Source organism: Phocoena sinus, chromosome 9 (genome assembly GCF_008692025.1).
Source record: "Phocoena sinus isolate mPhoSin1 chromosome 9, mPhoSin1.pri, whole genome shotgun sequence".
NCBI lineage: Eukaryota > Metazoa > Chordata > Mammalia > Artiodactyla > Phocoenidae > Phocoena > Phocoena sinus.
In genome coordinates, this window is record NC_045771.1 from 96,551,078 (window position 1) to 96,575,001 (window position 23,924).

At 42.1% G+C, this 23,924-nt stretch overlaps 1 protein-coding gene across 1 annotated transcript in view; it reads left to right on the top strand.

The window, feature by feature from the left end:
* Window positions 1-1,283: 1,283 nt before the first annotated feature.
* HECW1 (HECT, C2 and WW domain containing E3 ubiquitin protein ligase 1) overlaps window positions 1,284-23,924 on the top strand; it is a 320,745-nt gene continuing 298,104 nt past the window's right edge. The window contains exon 1 of the mRNA XM_032643996.1: window positions 1,284-1,328. Within this exon, the coding sequence (XP_032499887.1) occupies window positions 1,302-1,328 (27 nt within the window). The 5' untranslated portion in view covers window positions 1,284-1,301. The remainder of the gene's footprint in view (window positions 1,329-23,924) is intronic.

Consider the following 23,924-nt stretch of genomic DNA (forward strand, 5'->3'; position numbering starts at 1 on the left):
CTTGCTGAGTCAGGCTTGAGGGTAAAGATCCTGAGCTCCTTTTGCACTGCGTTTGGAGGGCTCTGAGAAGTCCCGGGGGATGCTGGGTTTGGACTTCAGATGAGAACACTGGACTGTCAACGAAACGTGGACGTTGTCAATATTCAGAGAGTAAACGCGGCCATGGGTGGGAATAGGGGCCCTCGTGTGGATATAGGAGGGTCTGGGGACTTCCAACATGGGAAAGCCTGCAGATGGAGCTCAGCTGGGAGCAGCCTAAGAGCAGCTGGGAGGCCAGTGGTCATGTCAGGGAAAGGGGCCTCACCCATGCAGGGCCCAGGAGCGCCCAACGTGACGTTGGCATAGAGCTGGATCTTAGAATATGGAGGCTGAACCTCTCTCTCTTTCCTATTCAAATCTGCTTGGACCAGGGACGGGAAGATAATCCAGGCACACAAAATGCAAGCTTGCAGCTCATTTCTTCCACGAATCCATTTATCAGCAAAGCTTCGGGTTTCACCGGGGTTTGGGAAAGCTGGATCACGTACCGCTTTCTTCTGGGATAAGGCCGTATTGATTACTCTGACCACAACTTTACCTTCAGAGGAAGATGAGTGAGTAAAGTGAGAGTTTAAAACTCAGGAGCCAAAGTGATCCCCAGATGAAGAGGACCCTGGTGGAATACCTACACCTGGCATCTCTATGTTCAAGTCCTAATTTTTGACGTGGTTTCTCTATTTAAAGTGCTGATGGCGTGACAAGTGACTGCCGTTTGGGGTGACACCCTGCAAGGGGACGGGGCTTCCCCTTGAGTCTTTCACATCTGAGTAAATGCCTGAGTGACTAAAGGCGCCTAGATAAGTCAGCGACATTTTCAGCAGTTTAACTACAGATCTGGTTGTTTTCTGGTTGAGGGGGGTCTTACGCGTGGAACGTATCTGAGGATGCTTTTAGGTAGTTTTTTCAGAAGGCTGGGGGAACAGAAATTTCCCTCCCTTCAGATCCCACACCAAATCCTTGTTTCCTGAAAAGGAAAAATAATTTTTTTTTCCAGACGCACGATCCTTACCCCTTAAATTTTAAAACTCCAAGTCAAATGATTCACGGCATAAAATAACGTTGCTGCAATTTGTCCTTTTTTTCAAAATGAGTATGATCTTCGTGTCATCTTTCCTTGTACATGTCAGTTCTCTTGGCGGGGGTGGGGGCAGAGCGTCCTTCACGCGGGTGATGTCGCTGATTTTGTTTGCTTGGGATACACGCTGAGTTAACCTCGTTGGACTTTCCCCAGGAATTGACGCGCGTACACGTGGTGGGTCATTATGCTGCTGCACCTGTGTAGCGTGAAGGTCAGTGTGTTTTTCTGATTATAAGAACCCATCCATGTCATTCCATTATAAACCCACTCCACTCATAATGGAATGTGCCTCAACCCAGAGCCCTTCGCGGTCGCCCCAGCCCAGGAGTTCTCTCAAGTGCAGCCCTGACGTTTGAGATCCATCACCCACCCCTCCCCCACTGCCTGCATCCACCCCGAATTTGACTGTCCTCCATGTTGAGATGATACGGTTTGCATGTCGAGTTCCTCTTGTGTGATGTGAACGTCTAGTTGTCGCTAGTGAATTTGTACCTGGAAGCGAACACTCTCTGATGGTCCTTCCAGAACCACAGCTGAGAGCTCTGCTGGGCGGTGGGTAATTATCTTACAGTTGAGGAGTATGCCTGGAGACTAGAGCAACGGTTTCTCCTGCTGACTCGGAGTCGGGCCGGCTGCTGGGAGGTTGCCAGGTCATTGCAAGGGGCCCTGAGCAGCTGGTGGCTCTCCCAGAAGGACCTTCCTCCGGCCCCCTCAGACTTCCCTCCAAGTCCTCTCCTGCTAGTACTGCACAGTTTTACAACCTTCAGTGGCAGCCCTGGTTTGTAATAATCGCAGCCCACATTTACCGGACACCATGCATCATGATTTGTATGCTATGCTTTTCTCGCGTGAGTTCCTCTCCGCTCATGACAATCTGAAGAGGTAGGTACGACCGTAGTTCCCATCTTATGTATGAGAGAACTGGGCCGTAGAAGGCTACGTCACTGCTCTAAGTCTCCTGGTGGGTAAGTGAGGAACACGAATTCAAATGCGGCCAGGCTCTCTGAGCTGGACTCCCGGCCCCTGATGCTGCTCTGATCTTTAGATGAGGCTTTTAAAAAATAATAAAAGCTCATATCTGCATAGCTCTTCACAAATTGACTAAGCATATCCACATGCGGATTCAGCTAATCCCTGAAATAACCATGCGGTAAGGAGAAGGAAGCGTGGGATGTTTCGTGAGCATCCTGGTCTTTCCCAGCTCGCAGGAGGAAGAGGGAGCCTCAGACTCTGCTCTTCTCTTCCACCCCACCCCAGGGCACTGCTTCCAGAGCACCCAGAGGGGCGCTTTCTTAATTAGTGAGTTTTGAGGAACGCACTTAGAGAGGAGCATTTAATGTGTTGTATTCAGGAAGCATTAAATTAGGACTTAATCATGTGCTGCGAAATGTCCAGGGGCAGTTACAGTGCAGTGACTTTAAATGCCCTTTTCTTATTGCACGTCCCAGTTGGTTGTGCTGTCAGCACAGTTGCTTTCTCGAAGTTCACTCAGTTATTCCCGCCCCTCGTCTTCCCCAAGTGGAGAACACTTGACTTTTGCTAAGAGAAAATTTTCCCCGATGCACAGCCCTCTCGTCCGTTTACATTCCCCTGGGACTTCTGAATTTTCTTTTTGGCTGTGAAGATATAGTGAAAAGTCTTTTAAAAATATCAAGTAGTTCCTTTGGGTGCATTTAACATTCTGGGAGAATGCCCCCCCTTTCCTCTTTCCAAGACTAATGTCCTTGGCAAGTGGAGGGCTTCCCTGTCCTAGGGAATCTCAGTTCCTGTGTGTCTTCAGATAGAAACCTTGCCTCGAAGAAAACCTCTCTGAATCCAATAGCAAAGCTAAATGGGCACACACATCATCTCAGGGGATTTTATTCAGTGATGCAGGAAACACAGTCGTCGAATATTCTCCCCTGACATTTATGTGAGTGAGCTGTCCCTGATTAACAGGGGAGAGAAGACAGCGAGCACGACTGACGCTCCCAAAGGACTTAGTTTGTGAAATGTGGGCATAGCCACAACCTCCAGCACCACGGTGACACTAGAAACCTGAGGGGACGGAACCAGCTGCCTTGTTTCCAGTTTCCGTGGAAACTCGCTTTAAAATTCCCTGCCCCAAACGCTGCAAGATAAAGGAAACCTTATGGCCCCATAACTTGTGCCTTTTTCGCTTAAATCTTCAAAGTTGGAAGCGATCCTAAGGTTTTCTACACCTCTCTATAATATTTTCCAAGAAGATTCACCATGTTGCAAAATGAGTCTGCAGCATTACGGGCTGGATTTACCAAAATATCTGGAGGTGAACTAGGGATCATTTAACTGAGCATTTAATGTAGATATGCTTTTCAGCTTCTGTAGATATGGTCCTCAGCAGGATAAATGCTCATCTCTGGAAGAAGATGAAGCATTCATGCTAAAACCAGTGGTTCTCAACCAGGGTACATCTCAAACCACTGAGTATAGCTTTGCATGTAGAGTCTGGGCATTTGCATTTTGAAAATGTCTTATAGGCACCTCTGGTTGAGAACCACTGGTTACAGCTGGTGGGAACTAAGTCTCTGTGTGTCTGTGAATGAGAGAATGGGAAAGAAATCTACACTGCGTATCTTTATGCTACAAAGAGGATCTTCTTGCTGAAAGATAGCCTGTCAATGTTCCTTTTCGGAAAAACAAACAAAAAAACCTTAGGCTTTACATGTTACAACGACTAGCATCTCTGTTTGTCAGGGGTCCATGGGGACGTAGATTCTGGTTGTTCAAGAGAGAAGTAAAGCGTGGGAGAGAAGAAGGAAGTAGAGTCAGGCTGGGGCTGCAGCCTCACAGTCCCTTCCAGCCCGGTGAGCCCTCAGGAGCAAAGCCTGCCTGTTTTGAGACACCCATGTTGGGTGGGATCAACCAGGCCCTTGTACCCTCTCATAGCTCAGGGCACCCTAAGAAGACCACGCACACCCCAAGGCTGAGGTGGTCCTGAAGGAGTTGTCTAGCTGTCAGCTGCCACCCTCCTAGCCGCCGGGCGAGGAGTCCTTTCTTAAAGGAGTATCCCAGCAGCTCATCTGCAACACTCTCCAAAGACTCCAGAAAATCTGTTCTTCTGGGCTTTTCAGAATTTGGTCAGAAATGGTCCTTTGCTGGAATTTACTGCTTTACGTGGAAGGTTGGGGTGGGAATGGAAGAAATAGGGGGAAAAGCATGGCTCATTCGATTTCTCTCTGGATCAGGGCATGTGCTAGGGGGACAGACTTAGAAGAACAGTGCATGAAAATTCCAGGGATCGGGCTTCCCTGGTGGCACAGTGGTTGAGAGTCCGCCTGCCGATGCAGGGGACGCGGGTTCATGCCCCGGTCCGGGAAGATCCCACATGCCGCGGAGCGGCTGGGCCCGTGAGCCATGGCTGCTGAGCCTGTGCGTCCGGAGCCTGTGTTCCTCAACGGGAGAGGCCACAACAGTGAGAGGCCCGTGTACCGCAAAAAAAAAAAAAAAAAAAAAAAAAAAATTCCAGGGATCTTAAACCTTCTCCTGCCGAAACTGAAGCCCAGAGAAGTTGTGTGTTATCCAGGATCACCCAGAGATGGCAGGGCCCAGGGGAGCCCCAGGCTCAGTCCCGAGCTCCACTCAGCTTCCTGTCTGTTCATGACTGTGGGCACCGCCCACAGACCCGTGTCTGCTCACGACTCCTGATATGGAATGTTCCTGGCCCACTGCTTCTCCGTGACCCCAAATTCTGTATGATAAAGGGCACCTCATGGCTCCATAGCTTTTGTGTTCTTGTTTACATCTTCCAAACTGAAAATGATCCCAGGATTTCCTATATCCCCACCCCATCATGTCCACAGTGGTGAGCTCCGTGTCTAGAATGTATTAGTAGACAGAGGTGTGAATCCTCGGGCTTCTGAAGCCCACAGCCGGCTTCCTTAAATTTCCTCTATATCTCTGTCTTGCTTTTCAGTTACGGTATCATCCAGGCATAAATGGCAAAAGTCATCAGAAGCCTTCCATTCCACCCCACAATTTGTCATCTTGACACCAGTAGAAAATCAGTATATCATTCATTCTCTACACGTATTCATTTGGAAACTCAATTAAAAAGCTGACTGCTGCCCTCCCCCTTCCTCCCCCTACCCCACCCTACCCCACCCCAAAATAGCCTTCAATTTCCAGCGTCCTGAGCCACTGTATTTCAATGACTACTGTAGCTAAATCTCCCTGCATGTGAAGCCACGAGCTTTCAGCTTCACTGAGACCACCATGGTCTCCCCTCTAACCTTTCTCTGGTCACTGCCTTCAGTTCAGCCCTCCTGACTATGAGAGATAAATAGTGTGATCCCCACTGCTAGTGAGTGAGCTGGGTCATGCCCTTGGCAGAGTCAAGAAACTATGTCAAGGAGACCAATAGCCCTGGGTGAGTCTGGAAGGGGTCTGACCTGACAAAGGATGCCTTCTTCAGGGACTGCTTGCCTCTGCCCAACAGGTGATGGGCGCCCCTCCCTCCTCCAAAGTCAGATCATCTGGGGAGCCTTGGTTCTGCCTGTACCTGAAGGGAGAGCTCTACCACCAACATTTCCCCATTAGGAACGGTAGCCTCAGCACAGAGATAAGACTGCCCTGCTGAGTTGCTCACAGCCTGTCCCAGTGATTGTTCTGAGCATCAGCCTGATGCAGCAGCCCCAGAGGACCAGACCATGCAGGCTCAACTCTTTCTGTTAACTATGCCCAGCAGGGCCAGAGCTGTAAGCACAGAGCAAGGCCAGGGCATTGAACAGCTTTTTGGTCTGCTCTATAGAAGGTGTCTTGTTTTGAATACGTAATCTGTCCTGTTCTTTCAAAGTAAGTGTTTTTACAAAAGGTCTGGACTGCCCTTTAAGCATATTTTTTTCTCACTGAACAGGAAATATATTTCTAGTCCTTTTGTGGACTCAACTTTAGAAAGGGAAATTGGTAGAGGAAGGATGCTTTTGTGTGAAATTCAAAGACTGGTTTAAACTAGGGCATGCACGTTGCATAGCTATTTTCCTCAGACAGCAGGTGGCAAAAAAACATACATGTGTGTCTGTTTTGAGCTTTGTTTATTTGAAGTAGTGTATAGTAAGTGGTTTTGTTCAAGCAAAGGAGTGCCAGTTTTATAGGCAGCCACAGATGAGATGCCCCTCTTACTGGGTAGTGCCAGATTTAGAGCCAGAATTTTCTTTTTCAGAAAGAGCTAGAAGTTCCCCAGCATTCTTTTTATCCCCTCATGGCCAGTTTGTGTTGTGCAGAATTCTTAGAGAATGCGGCGTTGCTGATGTCCTTCTTCAGTCTCAGTACAGCACTGTGTGTCAGCAGATGTGGCTCCTGGGTCTGTTTGTTCAGCTATGCTTTCTTAATGAAAATTCTTGTTTTACACGATTTCAAATAATAAGTCAGTATTTTCATGATCACGGCTAAATACACACCACAAATGGATGTGTATTTGCCTTTCTCTCTTGCAGATTTTTTAAAACAAATTAGAAGTAGGATTGGGAGCATTTTGTTCTCCTTCAGATTTTCGGATAGACGTTATCCTGGGTACCCTGGCCAAAAGCAGCCTCATGAACCACTAGAAATTGGACATCAGACTCTGGAGTAAGGACCCTATGACGCAAGTTCATCCTGGCTTCGATGTTTTAGATGGAGGCACGTACCATTTATTATTCACTGGGCACCTATTAAGCAAGCACCTACTACGTACCAGACATGGTAGAGGTGTGGAGGAGACAGCCGAAAACAGACAGACAAGCCCCAACCCTCATGAAGCATTCATTCTAGTTGAGGGGAGGGGTTGTCAGAAGATGAAAGTCACAAAGAAGTTTATAACATGATGTCAGGAATGGAGAAGGGCTAAGAAGAAAGAAAGAACAGAGTAAAGATGGATGGAGAAGAGAGGGCCTGGGGACACCCTGTGTTCGCCTGCTCTGCTACTGCATCCCGCCTCCGGGTTCAGTCTCTGAAAACCCATGCCGTCTCTGAACTTGTGTAAAAATATAGCCCCATGGTCACCACCTCTACACTCCCTAATGACATTATTTTTATTTAGCTGCCAGTGGCTTTATTTATTTATTTTTTGGATGTGATTTTGTTGATGACTTAAAAAAACGGATAATTTTATATAAAATTTTCGAATCATAGCTCCTTTTGAAACAAAGCAAAAGTTCTTGCAGCCCTGGACTCACGTTCTGCTTGGCAGCGGTGGGCAAGAGCTAAATGAGGGGGTCCCTGTTAGGACCTTCTGATCGTCATCATTCTCACTTAGCTCGCCTCCTGTTGGCCTCTGAAGGCAGCCATGGTTCCAGCCTGTTTTGATGCCAGCCCTGCATATGTGCAGGGCAGTGATGTCTCCAGCATCAGGACCCTTCCTTACTGGATGGGCACTGTGAAACTTTCTCCTCCTCCCTTCCCCACCAATCACTTTCTGTAGGTTGAACTCTCTTTGCCTGCTGCAAGCAGGGCGTTGCCAAGCTCACATAGTCCCAGGTTAAGTTGGAGAAGCCATCTAGTCGAAGAATGAACCCCATCCTTTTGCAATCCCAGAGTGCTTTCATTTGGCCCATCAGAGCAGGAGACTTAATGCAATTCACCACACCTAGTATATTTTCACTCTGGAAAGTCGCAGGTCTTAGAGTTACGGTTTTATTACACTTCTGCCTAATGAAAACGCAAGCCCATTCTCTGGTTAATTTTCATCTTTTGTCCCTTAGACAATTCCACCAGCAAAACCTTCCCCAGACTTGAAGAACAAAGTGCATTAGCCAAAGCACATGCTTTGTTCCAATTGCTGTTTATTTTCATTTCTGTGTGGCTTTTCAGAGTACCATGCCATTCATCACCTGAAAGGTAGGGATGTGACCACAGTGACTACAGGAAGCAGTGTCCCTGAGCTAGACGGGGCACGTGCCACGGGAGCCTTGGCTCATGGGATCCCCCCAAGAAAGTCAGCGTTCAGCAGCACCCTCCTTCGTGTTCCAGCTGGTCAACCAACGTTGGCCTAGAATTCACTCACTTGACTTATACAGAATATTTCCAAATGTATATAAATATCATAACCGTATGTTTGTAAGCCCTCTAATCAATGTTTAAATGTGCTTTTTACTTAAACGAATAACCTTTCCCTACTCCATAGTAGATAAAAGAGTCTTTGCTGGGCCATGCGTCCCCCACGTTGCTTCTCTCATGTCGGAAGCATACCTCTGAGTGTCCTCCACACTCAGTATCCCCATCAGTGAGGGGCAGTCTGAGGCCTCACTCATCAGGCCTGTGCTCATTCTTCTGAGAGTGGATCTCCTCATAGCCACCCTACGGTTACAATTGCCTACACCCAGGAGCCAGCAGCTTTAGCACCAGCTGGGAGCTTAGAAACGCAGACTGTCAAGCCCGCTCCAGAAATGCTAAATCAACATATGCACTTTAATATGATTCCTGGGAAATTCACGTGGACCTTTAAGTAGAAAAAGCATAGGCTTCCACTACTGCTCTGGGCCCCGTCCACTTCCCCTCACAGCTCCTTGTACAAAACTCCTTCAGCACTGAATGGATATTCTCTGATCAGTGGTTATGAGTTCCCCGCAGTCAAACACAGACCCACACATTTTGTGATCTTAATTTTTATTAGTTATTACGTTCAGCTATAGGTAAATGCTACCATATCATTGGCAACTGGCCACAGTATAAAATATCCTTGGGAACTAAGTCATTCATATGAAACATTTAAATGGTCATTAAGGGAAAAGTAATCTTGCAGTGTAGTTTAATAGTGGAGGTAGAATGTGGAAAAGCCAATTAAAGTCATTAAAAGACAGTTGTTCAGTTAAATAGATTGCAGGCAGGCAAGACAGAAAAGTGGTTAAGAGCTGACATGGGTTTCCAGTGGCTAGCCTGGGTTAGGGTCCAGCTTTGCTCCCAGCTATGCGACCTTGAGGAAGTTACTTAGCCCAGTCATTCACAAGTCTGCCTGCTCAGGATAACCATCTGTAGAGCTTGAAAACAAATTTCCAGCTGCCCGGGATCCATCAATAGAGTCCCTGCTTCAGTATCTTTTATGTGAAACCCACGTATCTGCATTTTTGAAAAGTCCTCAGGTCACTTAGATGCTCAGCTGAGTTTGGGAACCACTGGCAACTTCGTGGAGCCTGTAACCCCTCTTTTCTCCAAGGAGGATAATAAAAGAGCAGTCTTGTGGGTTGTTGAGAGAACTTAATGGTAGCGTGAAGGGAAAAGCCCTGTCTCATGCCTGACGCACAGTGGTTGTCCAACATCAATAGTGATGACGATGATGACGGTGATGGTGGCAACAGTGATGATGACGCAGGCTGCATTTACACACCATCTGGATATGGACAAATCTACATTCTTTATGAGTTTCGCTTTATATATGGGCCTGTACAGAGGTCCATTAACAAATTGGCAGATTAAATATGATTATTTTATCATGGCTGCCGGTAGTTCTGCAGCAGGCTTGAATCCACCCTTTTAATAATTCTGTTTTACATTTGTTCATTACTTTCAAGTTTCCGAGTGCTTTAACGTCCATGACATTCCCTCCAATCATAAGCGGTGGACAGAGCTATCACAGGAACTTATCCTCATTTGATAACTGAGGAAACAGGCTGAGGGAAGCAAGGGGCTTGCTTAAAGCTGCCCACTGAACAACCCGGAATGGAGTTCAGGTCTTTGGACTGAGGATCTGTGTAGAAAGACCGCCGTCTTTCTACCAAAAGCTCATATTAAGGGGAATTTTCCAGGCAGATCGTGACCGACTGTTAATAAGTCTCCCCAGATTAGATTAACAATTGTCTGGGAATAGCTTTGTTTCCTGAGTCAGGTTCCAATTTCATCTTCGGGTCTTTTCAAATCTGAGACCAAACACAGAGGATCCTTTTTTCACTGGAGAATCAGTGACCGCTAAGGGTAAACGAATAGAGTCTCACTTAAGTGAAAAATAACACAATGTAGGCAATTGTTAGAAGAAAATAAGACATGGTCCACTAACCTTATATTGTAGCACGTGTATCTGCAATGTTTCATGAATTTCCCCAAGTAATTAATCTTATGAAATATTGCCAGGTGTTCTTTTCTGCTTTCCCAGCCCTCTTGAAAATATCTGACATACCAGACAAGCACTCTCGCTGGAAAGTTATGTCAAGGAATTCAGCAGGATATACTAGAAAGTGCACATATCAACATTAAGTCAATATACAATCTAATGACATCATACACACAGGAACTCAATGAAAACCTCCTTGTCCCCTCCACTGCTTTCTTCAGCAGACAGTTCATCCCCCCAGCTTCCCTGGAACATCCTTTGCGAAAGCGGGCGGGGAGCCAGGCCCCTCTCAGCTCTACCTCCATTGAATTATCATTTCTCTCCTCCCCCTTCCGACACTGGTCTCCCTCCCCAAGAAAGAGTCACACTCTACTTCCTTGCAAACCACAGAACCAATTGTACCTGTTGTCTGTCTACATTTGTCTCCACCACAGTCACTTATACCCCTAAGACCCTTAGGTGTTACTAGAAGGAGGGGTATTTAATTTCTTTCTCCGGGATCACTTTGTCTTTCCTCACTGGGCTGCCCAACAGCATCTCTATTCACTCAGTCCAGTAACCCACTCCCTTCTTTATTGCAGACATGTGTGGAAAAGTACAATTACAAGTCAAGAAGGAGAAGCACAGTGTCCTATTAATACAATGTGTTAAAAGTTAGAACCCCAACTCTATATTATTTAAGAATTAGGGCATCTAAAAGCTGAATAAGTGTGCCCAATGGGATCCAAGTTGCTAGCTCACTTGTGTTCATTCCTTATCTGGAATTCTACTTCCGAGGAAAAAAGTTTGAAATAGAAACAACTGAGGAGTCAAGTAGCGTTTCAGATACTACATTGCCTTGAGAACTTCAGTCACCACTGTGATGCAGCAAGATTTATTCCACAAATATGTACTATTTAACATGTATTATTTATTCATAAATATTTGTGGAGTGGCTACTGTGGGGCCAGATGCTGTGCTAAGTGCAGGTGATAAAATGGTGAGCAAAGCCAGCCCTGTCTTTCCAGGCTTACAGTCCAGTGAAGGGGAAACTCATTCAAATCATAGCCAATAAGGGTATTCTGAAGGCAAAGACCATAGCTCTGTGAGCACGGACAAGGGGAGAACTTTACCTGGATTTAGGAAGTGTCCTTAAGGAAGGGATGCTGCCTTGGAAATGGAAACATGAATTGTAGTTGATTAGATAAGAGAGGATAGTATCTCTTCCTTATTACAAAAAGTGATGTCATCTGCTTCTAAGAAAATCTGGACCTCATTATTTAATATAAACAGGTATAAAAATAAGACAAGCGGTACTTTTTAGTTGGTCTTTTCTAGAACCATCGTTTTAATTTTCAAAGTGTACTGCTCATTACCTTGTACACCAGCTCCTATTATTAGGTAGGTAGATTTTGACTCTCTGCTCTGGGCAACTGCTTTTCAAGTTATTGCATACTCTAGGTCCATAACATAGTAGACGCTCATCAATATTTTGAGAGTTTTCAAGGAAAAGAATAATGACTTTTTATGTGCTTTATCATACTACCCAGAATGGTGAATGGGAAGGGTGAGTATGTTGGTCATAAAGCTATATGTGGTGTAAGAGGCCCACTGAGCACTGTAAAAAGGAAGAATTACAGTTCAAGCCAAGTAAGAATATAACAGAATAAAAGATGAGCACCAAAGTCATTTCTCCTGATTAATAATACCACAGTACAATATTGGAACAATTAGTAAGTAATACATTAACCTAACGTGTACCAAGGGAGTGATTAGTTCAGTAAGAGCTGCTGCACTAAGAGCAACATTTCCTAGGACAGATCCTCCTTTATCTCCCTTCTCTCTGTGGTTCCTCTTTCCCCCCCAAAAGGAAAGAAGTGTATATAGATAATGTACTGTGAATTGCTTGTTTGGTTCCATTTGTGCTATCTAAGGCTTCATTTCAACCTGAGTCTAAACATTTTAGTGTACTTGATACAGAAGTCAGGAAACAAAAAGGAAAAATGTCTACTCTCTTCCCCTTCCAGATTAGCAATTTGTGTCACAATGATTACTACCAGGTGTTTGCTTATTCTTTCCATAATTCATGCATTCTGTGAGCCTTTACTGATTTCTGCATTAGGGGCTGTGAGGCATCCAAGGGAACAAGACACAAACAGATGTTTACATAAAGGCAGTATATGTGTTAACACTTCAAGGTGAGGTATCAACAGCTGTTCAGAAAAGGGTTCCGTGTTCACATAAGCCTGGGAAACACTAGGTCGAACCAACTTCATCTGATTTCTTAGCTGAAGGACCTCTCAGAATGTTTAATATGTGACGAGAAGGGGTTTTAGAAATGCAGTGTTTGTATAGCATTTTTTTAAACATACCATCTACTAACATGATTCCTTGAGTATGCTCTGGGAATGTTCATCTAAGCAGTTGAGTGAGACTCTACCTCTGAGTAAGGAAACTGATATTAGCAGGGCAGGTTAGGGCCTCAAGCAAGAGGCATGGGGTCTAGGTCAGAGTTCTAACTCTGATGCGGGCTTAGCAGCAAACCTCTAGTGGCGAGGAGGTAGAAAACTAAGATAGAGCATAGTCATCTAGACCAAGTCGACTTAATGGGGATTAACGTTATTTACATTATTAGTTTTATACTTTTAATTAGTAAAAGTAAAAGCAGTGTGTTGAGGGTCAGTAAGTTCCAGGAATTTCAGCGTAGCGGATAAAGACTACAGGCTCTTGATTCAGATTTCTTTTAGGTTTATATCCATGTTTTACCACTGCTGATTTATATGACCTGAGGCAAGTGACTTTACCTCTTTAAAACTCATTTTTTCATATGTAAATGGAAATAAATTCATAGCAATATGAATCGTAAAGAACACTGTGACATTTAAATGAGATAACATGGGAGAAGCACTTAGCACAATACCTGACTCATGGCAAGATTTCATTCAGTGCTCATTACTTACTAAATGCTCATGAATCCTCCCAATTCTATGAGGCAGATATTGTCTTCTCTATTTTATGGATAACAAAACTGGGACTCAGAAAGTTTAATAAGATGCCAGGATCACACATATAAGAAGTAGTGGGGCTGGCATTTAGCCCAGGGAGATCAGCTTGATGCTTTGTGACAAGCTAGACGGGTGGGAGGGAGGCTCAAAGGGGAGGGGATACGGGGATATATACATGTAGCTGATTCACTTTGTTGTACAGCAGAAACTAACACAACATTGTAAAGCACTTATACTCCAATAAAGATGAAAAAAAAGTCACAACTGAAAAAAAAAAATAATAAAACAAATAAACTCGGGCTTCCCTGGTGGCGCAGTGGTTGAGAATCTGCCTGCTAATGCAGGGGACACGGGTTCAAGCCCTGGTCTGGGAGGATCCCACATGCTGCGGAGCAACTAGGCCCATGAGCCACAACTACTGAGCCTACGCGTCTGGAGCGTGTGCTCCGCAACAAGAGAGGCCGCGATAGTGAGAGGCCCGTGCACTGCGATGAAGAGTGGCCCCCGCTTGCCACAACTAGAGAAAGCCCTCGCACAGAAATGAAGACCCAACACAGCAAAAATAAATAAATTAATAAACTCCTATCCCCAACATATTAAAAAATAAAAAATAAAAATAAATAAAAATAAACTCTAGTTAGTTTAACTCCAAATCCCATGTCTTTTCTAGTATAACATTCTAATATGAAGCTCAGGGGCATACAGATACTGGGACTAATTATAGACTTCATTTGCAGCTAGATATTAATCAGGAATGGCTCCAAAACTGGACTAAGCTAGCATAATTGAATAGGAATATAGACAGGCAGGACAGACCCAGACTCTTTTTGATGTATTGGCCCAGGAAATCTAGAAACACTCCACTTGTCCAGTAGGAGTCAAGTGTGATTGAAAGTGTCATATTTACTTGTTAAACAACCTGTACTCATAGAGTTGTCATTGGCATTGACCTAACTTGTTGGCAAAAATATCTGTGGTGTGTGTGTGTGTGTGTGTGTGTGTAGTTAGAATTGGCAAAGGCAAAATTTGTGAGCTAGGCAGCAGTTATATTGTTGAGGGTGGGAAGTGGCTTCTGTAGGATGAAAGCTAGGATAGAAAATCCATACATCTAGCCACGGGAGTTGGAGCACAGCTTTAAACCAGCTCAACTCTTAGCAAAATATGAATGATCCGTTCCTCCTCTTAACCTCCAGATATAGGAAAGAATTGTAATTGTAATGGGAAAACAAACAGACAAAAAAATAGTATACTTTAGGCTCCATTGTTCTTATATAAACAGTGTTCCATAGATAATTTGGAAGATTATAAAACATGCAAAGAAGCAAGAAAATGTGATAAATCAACAAAATATCAGCGGAAGCAGGCCAATAGATGAACCAGATATCAGAACTAAAGATAAGGATTTTAAAACATCTGTTGTGAACACATTCAAGGATTTTCTGAAAAAGAAAGCTAGAATGGATGAATAGATGAAGAATTTCAGCAGAGAAATGGAAAGTATAAAAAAGGAACCAAATAGAAGTTCTAGACTAAAAATATCTGAAATAAAGAAATAGATTAGGTGGGTATTTCAGTCTGTTTGGGCTGCTAAAGTAAAATACCACAGAAGGGGTGACTTATAAACAACAAAAATGTATAGCTCACAGTGTTGGAGGCTGGGAAGTCCAAGACCAAGGCATGGGCAGATTTGGTGTCTGGTGAGGGCCTACTTTTTGGTTCATAGACAGTTATCTTTTACTTGTAACCTCATATGGTGGAAGGGATGAGGGACCTCCCTAGGGCCTCTTTTATAAGGGCACTAATTTCATTTATGAGGGCTTCACACTTATGATCTAATTGCCTCCCAAACGCCACATCTAATACCATCCTACTGGGGACTAGGTTTCAGCATATGAACTTTGGGGGGACACAAACATTGAGTCTGTGGCAGTGGGCCTAACAGAAGAATAGAAACTGTGAAAGAAAAGATCAGTGAACCTGAAGGTTGGTTAGTAGGTATTGTTCAAACTAAAACACAGAGAGAAAAATATTGTAAAACACTTTACAAGTCATCAGTGACCTATCAAGTGGCCTAACACACATGCATTCAGAATTCCAAATTGAGAAGAGAGACAGAGAAAATGGACCAGGACATATATTTGAAAAAATAACATCTGAAAATTTTCAGATATCATGGGAAAATATCAGACTACAGATCCAAGATTTCAGTGAACTCCACACAGTAGAAATGTAAAGGAACCACACCTAGGCACATCACAGTCAAATTTCTGGAAACCAAAGATTGGGAAAATATCGTGCAAACAGGCACAGGAAAAAATAACACATTACATACAGGGGAACAACGACAAAAAAAAAGATGGCTGACTTTTTATCAAGAACAATTAAAGTCAGAAGACAATGGAAAGGGATCTTAAATTGAGAAAGGTTGTGTGGAGGAAGAATGCACCATGCTCTGGGGACAAATAACAGACAGTATGTCCTAGTCAAGGGGTCAAGAAAGGCTTCCTCAAGAAAGTATCATCTGAGCTAAGATCTGAAAGATGAGATGTTAAGTAGGCAAGAGTAGGGAAGATGTTCCAGGTATGGGCAAAGTTCCTGTGGCAAGAGAAAACATGCCGCATGGAAAAACCGAAAGGTCCAAAGTAGGTGGAACACAGATATTAAGGAAAAACATAGGAGCCAGGCTAGATGTTGCAGCCCACAGTATTAACTTCTGTTTTCACTCTAAGAAAAAATGGGGAGATTTTAAAGAATTTTAAGCAGGAGGGATTATTTAAACATTATTTAAACATGTTTGTGCTTTGAAAAACTCTTAGAACGCTGGATAAAGTAGAAACAGGTGTAGCTGAGGAGAGATCAGGGGGCCATAGGAGTCATTCCAGTGAGAAATGGTGGTGGCTTGGACTTGGGTGGTATTGGTAAAGATGGAGAGAGGTGACAGTCTGACTCCAGAGAATGTGTTCCTGACCATTATGCCAAGTTGCCTGTAGGACAGCATAAAGATAATGAGTGTCAAGAGACTGAGACATTTACTGAGTGGATATAGGGAGGGAACTCAGAAGAGAGATTTGGGCTAGAGGTGAATATTTGAAGGTTATTGACATTGAGTAGGTAGATTGTCTTGGATGTAGGTAAAATTGCCTTTTCTCCTTAAAAACCTTATGTCTAGAGTACCAGTTTTGCTTCTGGGCTCTGCATAGCATCCCAAGTATGCTCTGTGAATGGGGCAGAAGAAGCAGCATTACTTGAATGTCTTCTTGTCATCACGGTTACAAGTCTGCACCTGTCTGCTTCCCTCTAGTGACCCTTGGAAGCTCTGCCCCACGTGCAAGGCATTTTAACCCCTTGTGTCCTGGCTGCTTCTGGTGGGACCTCAGGACCAGGCAGCTCTGTGACTCTTGGAATATGTGGCACAGGTTACAACTTCCAAACCAGTTACACAGCATCTTCGTTAAACAGGAGGGCTAACCACACCAGGAGGCAGACAAGCCAGAAAGTGTTTTCTTCCACACCAATGCTGTAGTTTTTTAACAAGTGGCTGTTGACAGAATTAACACTCAGATTTCATGAATTTTAGCCATACTAATTATATCTTTATTGTGATGGTGAGGGGCCCATCACTAGTGCTTCTGTTTTGTAACAGATCAGTAACTGGCAGATTTTTATTTTTCAGTGTTATTTGCTTATTCCTTGCCTAGCCAAATTAGCCAGTAAAAAATCTACAAATCTAAGAAATTGATAAATATTTGAAGATACAAGAAAGTTAGAAAATAATAGCTATCAGTGACTAAATAATGTCCACACATCAGCTATGTAATTTTATATGATGTAACGTTCACAGCAACCAACAAGGTATCAATGATACCATCATTTCATACATGAGAAAACAGATTCTGATAAGTCATGGCCCTTTTCCAAGAACCCATAACTACTGAGGTGGAGGTGAGATTCAGACTCAGGCTTTGTGGGGTCCAAACCTGAGGTTCTGTTCCCTATGTTATGATGTCTCCAAATAAATCTTGTAGTTGACCCTTGAACAATATGGGGGTTAGGGGTGCCAACCTTGTGTGCAGTCAAAAACTTGTAGTCGGCTCTCTGTATCTGGGGGTTCTTCCATATCTGCAGTTGGGTTCCTCTGTATCCATGGTTCCCCATCTGGGGATTCATCCAACCATGGATCATGTAGTACAATAATATTTATTACTGAAAAGAATCCACATGTAAGTGGGCACACACAGTTCAAATCCATGTTGTTCAAAGATCAATTGTATAATTAGTTAGCAGGTGTCTTATCAGAACTAAGTTATGAAAATATAAGACCTAGTTTTCTCCCCAAAGAGTCTTCAATCAAGTAATGAGGTTAATGTGCATTCTTAGGAGAAGTAGACTATTAAAAATAATTACTTCATAGTTAAAAGTGCCATTTCCTGCTTTGTTTCCTCTGAACAGCTTCTATAGGTAGAGCAAAAACTCTGTATAAGTAACTGTCACCAGCCCTGGGAGACAAGCAGGACCAGTATTCCTGTTCATTGTTACATCGACTTTCTCCCCACCTCCCCACCCCCAACTCCTCCTGCCATACATTCACATCTATACCCTCCGATGCAACCTCTTATATACGGTTACATTATATATTTGTTGAAAAAAGCAGGTTACACATCTGTATGCAAAAGTTACGCTTAAAAGACTAGACACCAAAAGGACAAGAGTGGTTATTGAGGGTTGGTAGGATTTTGAATAATTTTTCTCATCTGCATGTCTTGACACTACTTACCTATGTAATAAAAAGAAAAGAATACAATTTAATTTCCACATTCTAAAGAGGGAAAATTTATTTTTTCCCTCAGAGAGGAAATCGTAATTTCACTAAAGCATCTAAAAACATTAAAGAGACCTCTGCCTCTTCTAAGAGACGTACAGGTGTGGATTTTCATTAATTTACTAGTAAACACAAAGAATTATAGGAAATTACAAATTATTGTCAGGAATAGTACTGCAGAGCAAGTCATCTATTGCTAAAATATTCTGAGCTCTGTTACCAATAATGAAAACAGGGAGAAATACTAGGGAAGAGGGAAGGGAGGGAGGAAAAAACGAGAGGAAGAGAAAGAGGCTCTAGGATTTATTTTATTCTTTCTAGTATCATTTTTTTAAGCTTAAGCTCATATTTTTCCATACCTTACATTTCTTTTTCACTATTTACCATTCACAAAATACAAAAAAAAAGATAAAATGCATAAATCTAAAAATTTTGTTCTTTGCTTTTCTTAAGGTATCTTCCTTCAGTAAGAAATAATTACTATTATTAAGAAATAAATGTATCTAAAGTCTCCTTTCCTTTCATGAAATATATTATTATGAAGGTAATTAGTCTAAATGACTTAGTATATTAAAGTCATCCCTCCATTTCTTCTTATTTACCACGAAAACTTGAGCACACAGAAGCAAAATTATATTGTTCGTATAATAAAGAAATTGGGAAAACAAAGTGGACAGAAAGTAGGTCAGGATAAATAGGTTATTTGTGGTAACAAACAACCCCCAAGGTCTCAGTGGCTTAAACAAATATTATGTTTGCTCACCGAATTCCTAGTCCATGGTTCTACTCTGCTCCTGGTAGTCACTGTGGGTTCTGGGTGGCAGACAGCCACCATCTCCAGTGTTGCCAGCTGCCATCTCAGAGGAGAGAGAGTTCTGAAACATTTTGCAGAGCCATTTAAACACCTCAACATGAAAGTGACACACAACTCCTTGGTGGTTATTGGTCCAGTAGCCCTCCTAACCACAAGGGGACCAGGAAATGACATCCTACCGTGTGCCTGGACAGCTGAAGGAAGACATGTTTGGAGAAGGGCACAGATTTTATCACTGAAAGGAAGCATACTAGAGAGAAACCCTAGTATCAGGTAGTATGTGTTGAACTGTACATAATTGCTAATATGCTACTTTAACCTACAAAAACAGCAATTCCGTAAGACTCACACTAATAAGATTAAAACACGTGGTCTTTCTCCCGACACAAATTCTGACACTAAATATGTGCTTTTCCCATACCAATTCTCTGACACCAACTGGGTGTCCAGAAGTTCTTCAATTGTGACACTCCTGGAGAGGTGCAGACCCTGCAAACTCAGTCCCACCTCAGGCCCCACTGACAAATGGCATGCCCAGGGTACCCATCTGCAGGCCAACTATACATTCTGCCCAGTGAAGTATAAATTTTGGAGTTCCCACAGCTCCTTCCCCTGGGGTTCGATAATTTGGTAGAATGACTTACAGAACTCAGAAAAGCACTATACCTATTCTTACAGTTCATCATAAAGGATACAAGTGAACATCCAGAGGCACATAGGGCAAGGTCTGGAAAGGTCCCAAGCATAGGAGCCTCTGTCTCCATGGAGTTGGGGTGCACCACCCTCCTGGCATGTGAGTGTATTCACCAACTTGGAAGCTGCCCTGAACCCTGTCATTTAGGTGCTTTAATGGAGCCTTCATCATGCAGGCGTAATTGATTAAATAATTGGCCATTGGTGACTGAACTCAATTTCAGCCCCTCTCACCTCATTGCAATCTGAAACTTTCGACTCTCTAATCACATTTTTGGTTTTTCTGGTGACCAGCCCCCATCCTGAAGGGGCCCACCAGAGTCACATCATTAGCATAAATTTGGCTTTTGTTGAAAGGGGCTCATTGGGAATAACAAAAACTTCTATCATGCAGGAAATTACAAGGATTTTAGTTGCTCTGTGCCAGGAACTGAGGACAAAGACCAAATATATATATTTTATTAAACCACAAACCTCTTACAAGAATTAACATAAATAAGTATCTCCTAAGAACAGAAAATTCTCAAACTGAACCAAACTACAGAATTTATCTATATTGTATTTAAAAGAGATGGGTATAAAAATAAAATTGAGAGAAAAGTGAGAAATTAAAATAAAATAAAAGCTTATATCAAATCAAGTAATTTTTGATGGGAAAAAGTCCTTAATGCAACAACAATGATAATATTATATTGATAAAAGTTAATCTCTATGCTCTGAATAATATCGCATTTAAATAGCTAAAGCAAAAAGTACACAAAATGAGCAGATATGTACTTCTTTTGAGAGTTTTAACTCATTCTTTGGCATAGTAATATGAGATGAATGATATTGCATAGAAATCGAATGTAATATATAAAATTTTAAATTATACCAGTTTCCAGTTCTGTGTGGCGGTTTCTGATTCCACATTTAAGGAGCTTGGAAGTTGCCACCCTATCCTAACAAATAAAAACTGAACAGACTGAAAAATCAGCAAGTCAGCTTGGATCTTTAAGAAAAGGGAAGACACAGGGCAAACCACTGCCCCCAAGACCAGAGAGACAGACTGGTAAATACAGGGAGTCATGGCTTACCAGAGTAAATGGAAACAGCCACAGCAACCAGTGCTGGGGTAGGAAAACCTGAACTGATGCAGGCTCAGTGTGGATGACTCTGAGAATTAGAAACTCTAGGGGGACACCAACAAGTTTGTGAGATTTGTCTCCAGGAGCTCAACCAGGTCTGACAGTAGATATCAGGGGAAAAAACCCCTTGTGCTTCTGGCAGGAGCAGTGCAAAAAGAACCAACTTGAATTATATCAGAGCACTTTGTTCTTCTTAACAAGGCCTGCTCTCGGTGGAAGCTATTTAACCAGAGTCTAAGCTGCTGAGGTATTATCAGAGCCTAACCGACCTGGGGGAAGAGAAATACCCAATTTCAGCCCGCTCTAGCCATCCTGTCCCACCTAAATGGGGAGAAAAATAGAAACATTTGTGAAGTTCACATTTCAGAGGTGCAGCCTCACTAAAGGCTGAGACCTAGTCACAGAACTAGAGAGCATGTCCCCTCCCCCCACACCTCACCACCGTATTACTAAAGGCCTGTTAACGGCAGTTACTTGTACCCAGCACATCATGTCCAGCTCTGAAGAGAAAAATGGCAAGTCATACTGAAAACCCAAAACTACAATTTGAAGAGACTGAGCAAGCATCAGAACCAGACATGGCAGGAATGTTGGTATTATCACACCGGGAATTTAAAACAACTGTGATTACTATGCTAAGGGTTCTAATGAGTAAAGTAGACAATATGCAAGGACAGATGGGCAATGTAAACAAGAGATGAAATCTTAAGAAGGAACCAAAAAGAAATGTTAGAGATCAAAATCACTGTAACAGAAACGAAGAATGCCTTTGACAGGCGTATTAGAAGACTGGTCCTTGCCGAGGAAAGAGTCTCCGAGCTTGAGGATATCTCACTGGACCTCCAAAACTGAAAATAAAAGAGAACAAAAACAAATAAACAAAAAACAGAATATCCAAGGACTGTGGGGCACTACAGATGGTGTAACATATGCGTAATGGGAAACTGGAGAAGAAAGAGAGAAAGGAAGAGAAGAAATTCCATTGCCATTGTCACTGAAATAATAATGACTGAGAATTTCCTCAAATTAATGTCAGACACCAAAACCAAAGATCCTGGAGGCCCAGAGAAAACCAAACAGAATAAATGCCAAAAGACCTACACCTAAGCATATTATATTCAAACTATAGAAAATCAAAGATTACTCTGAAAGAATCCAGAGGAAAAAAAACACCTCACTTATAGAGGAACAAAGAAAAGAATTACACCCAGCTACTTCTCAGAAACCATGCAAGCCAGAAGAGAGTGGAGTGAAATATTTAAAGTGTTGAGAGACAAAAGCCACCAACCTAGAATTCTGTACCCTGTGAAATTATCTTTCAAAAATGAAGAAATACAGACTTTCTCAGACAAACAAAAATGGAAGGAATTTGTCACCAGTGGACCTGCCTTGAAAAACATGTTGAAAGAAGTTCTTTAGAGAAAAGGAAAATAACGTAGGTCAGAAACTCAGATCTACATAAAGAAAGGAAGATCTCGAAAGAAGGAATAAGTGAAAGTAAAATAAAAATTTATTTTTCTTATTCTTAATCGATCTAATAGGTAACAGTTTGTTCAAAATAACAATATATTTGATTGTATATGCTTATGTGCATATCTTACGTGTGTGTGTACACACATGCACACACCTACATGGTTATCCTTATGTATGCTTATATACAAGTTAATGATTACAGTAATGATAGAAGGGAGGAAAAGGAAGAATTAGGATTATTTTGTTATTATAAAGTACTCACACTACACATGAAGTGGTATAGTGTTATTTGAGAGTGGATTTAGATTAGTTGAAGTGTACTCTAGGACAACCAAGAAAATAACTGAGAAAAAGAAGTGTAACCAGTAAGCTAAGAAAGGAGAAAAAAATGGAAGCATATAAATTGCTTAATTAAAACCACAAAAGACAGAAAAAGAGTGGAACACAAAAGTAGGAACAAAGAACAGGGCAACAAATATGGTAAATATGAATCCAGATATATCAGTAATTACTTTGAAGATCAGTGGGCTCAATTTACCAAATAAATGTCAGAGATTGTCAGAATGGATCAAAAAACCAGACCCAACTATATGTTGTCTACAAGAAACCCACTGTAAATATAATTGAAATATAGATTGAAAGTAAATGGAGAAAAATATAGCATGCTAACACTAATCAAAAGAAAGTAGGAGGAACTGTAGTAACTTCAGACGAGCAAAATTTAAAGCAAGGCAAATTATCAGGGATAAAGAAGGGCATTACATAATGATAAAGGGGTCTGTTCTCCAAGAAGACAAGGCAGTCCTTAATGTTTATGCACTAAACAACAGTGTATCAAACTACATGAGACAAAAACTGGTAGAACTACCCAGAGAAATAGATTAATCTACTCGCATAGTTGAAGCTTTCAACACCACTTTATCAGAAATGGACAGATCCAGCAGGCAGAAAATCAATAAGGGCAGAGTCGGCCTCAACAACACCCTCAGTCAACTGGATTTAACTGAGATCTATAGACTATTGCATCCAACAAAAGCAGAATACATGTGCTTCTCAAGCTCATATGGAACATTCACCAAGATGGCCCACGTTCTGGGGCATACAACAAACCTTAAAAAATATGAAAGAATAGAAATCATACAATATGTACTCTCAGACCACTATGGAATTAAACTAGAAATCATAACAGAAAAATAACTTGAAAATCTTAAAATGCATGGAGATTGAATAAGCATTTCTAACTAACACGAGTCACAGAAGAAACCTCAGGATAAATTTTAAAATATTTTAACTATTTGAAAATGAAAACCAACTTATTAAAATTTGTGGAATGCAGCAAAAGCAGTGCTTACAAGGACGTTTATATCATTGAATGAATATGTTAGAAAAGAAGAAAGATCTAAAATTAATAATCTCAGTTTCCACCTTATGAAACCAGAAACAGGAGAGCAAGTTAAATCCAAAATAACAGAAGAAAAAAAAAAAAAGGAAACTAGGGCAGAAATCAATGAAATTTAAACAGATAATCAATTGAGAAATCAATGAAACCAAACGCTGGTTCTTTGAAAATATAAATCAGTAAGCTTCTAGCCAAGCTAACTAAGAAAAAAAGAGAGAGAACACAAATTACTAATATCAGAAATGAAAAAGGGGGCATTATTAAAGAACACAAGGACATTAAAAGGATAATAAATGCTATGAACAAATGTCTACAGATTTTATGGTATTTGTTCATAGTATTCCTTTATTATCTTTTTAATACACAATCTGCACCCACAAATTTGAAAACAAAGATGAAATATACCAATCTATTGGAATACAATTTTCCAAAACTAACACAAGAAGAAATAGACAATC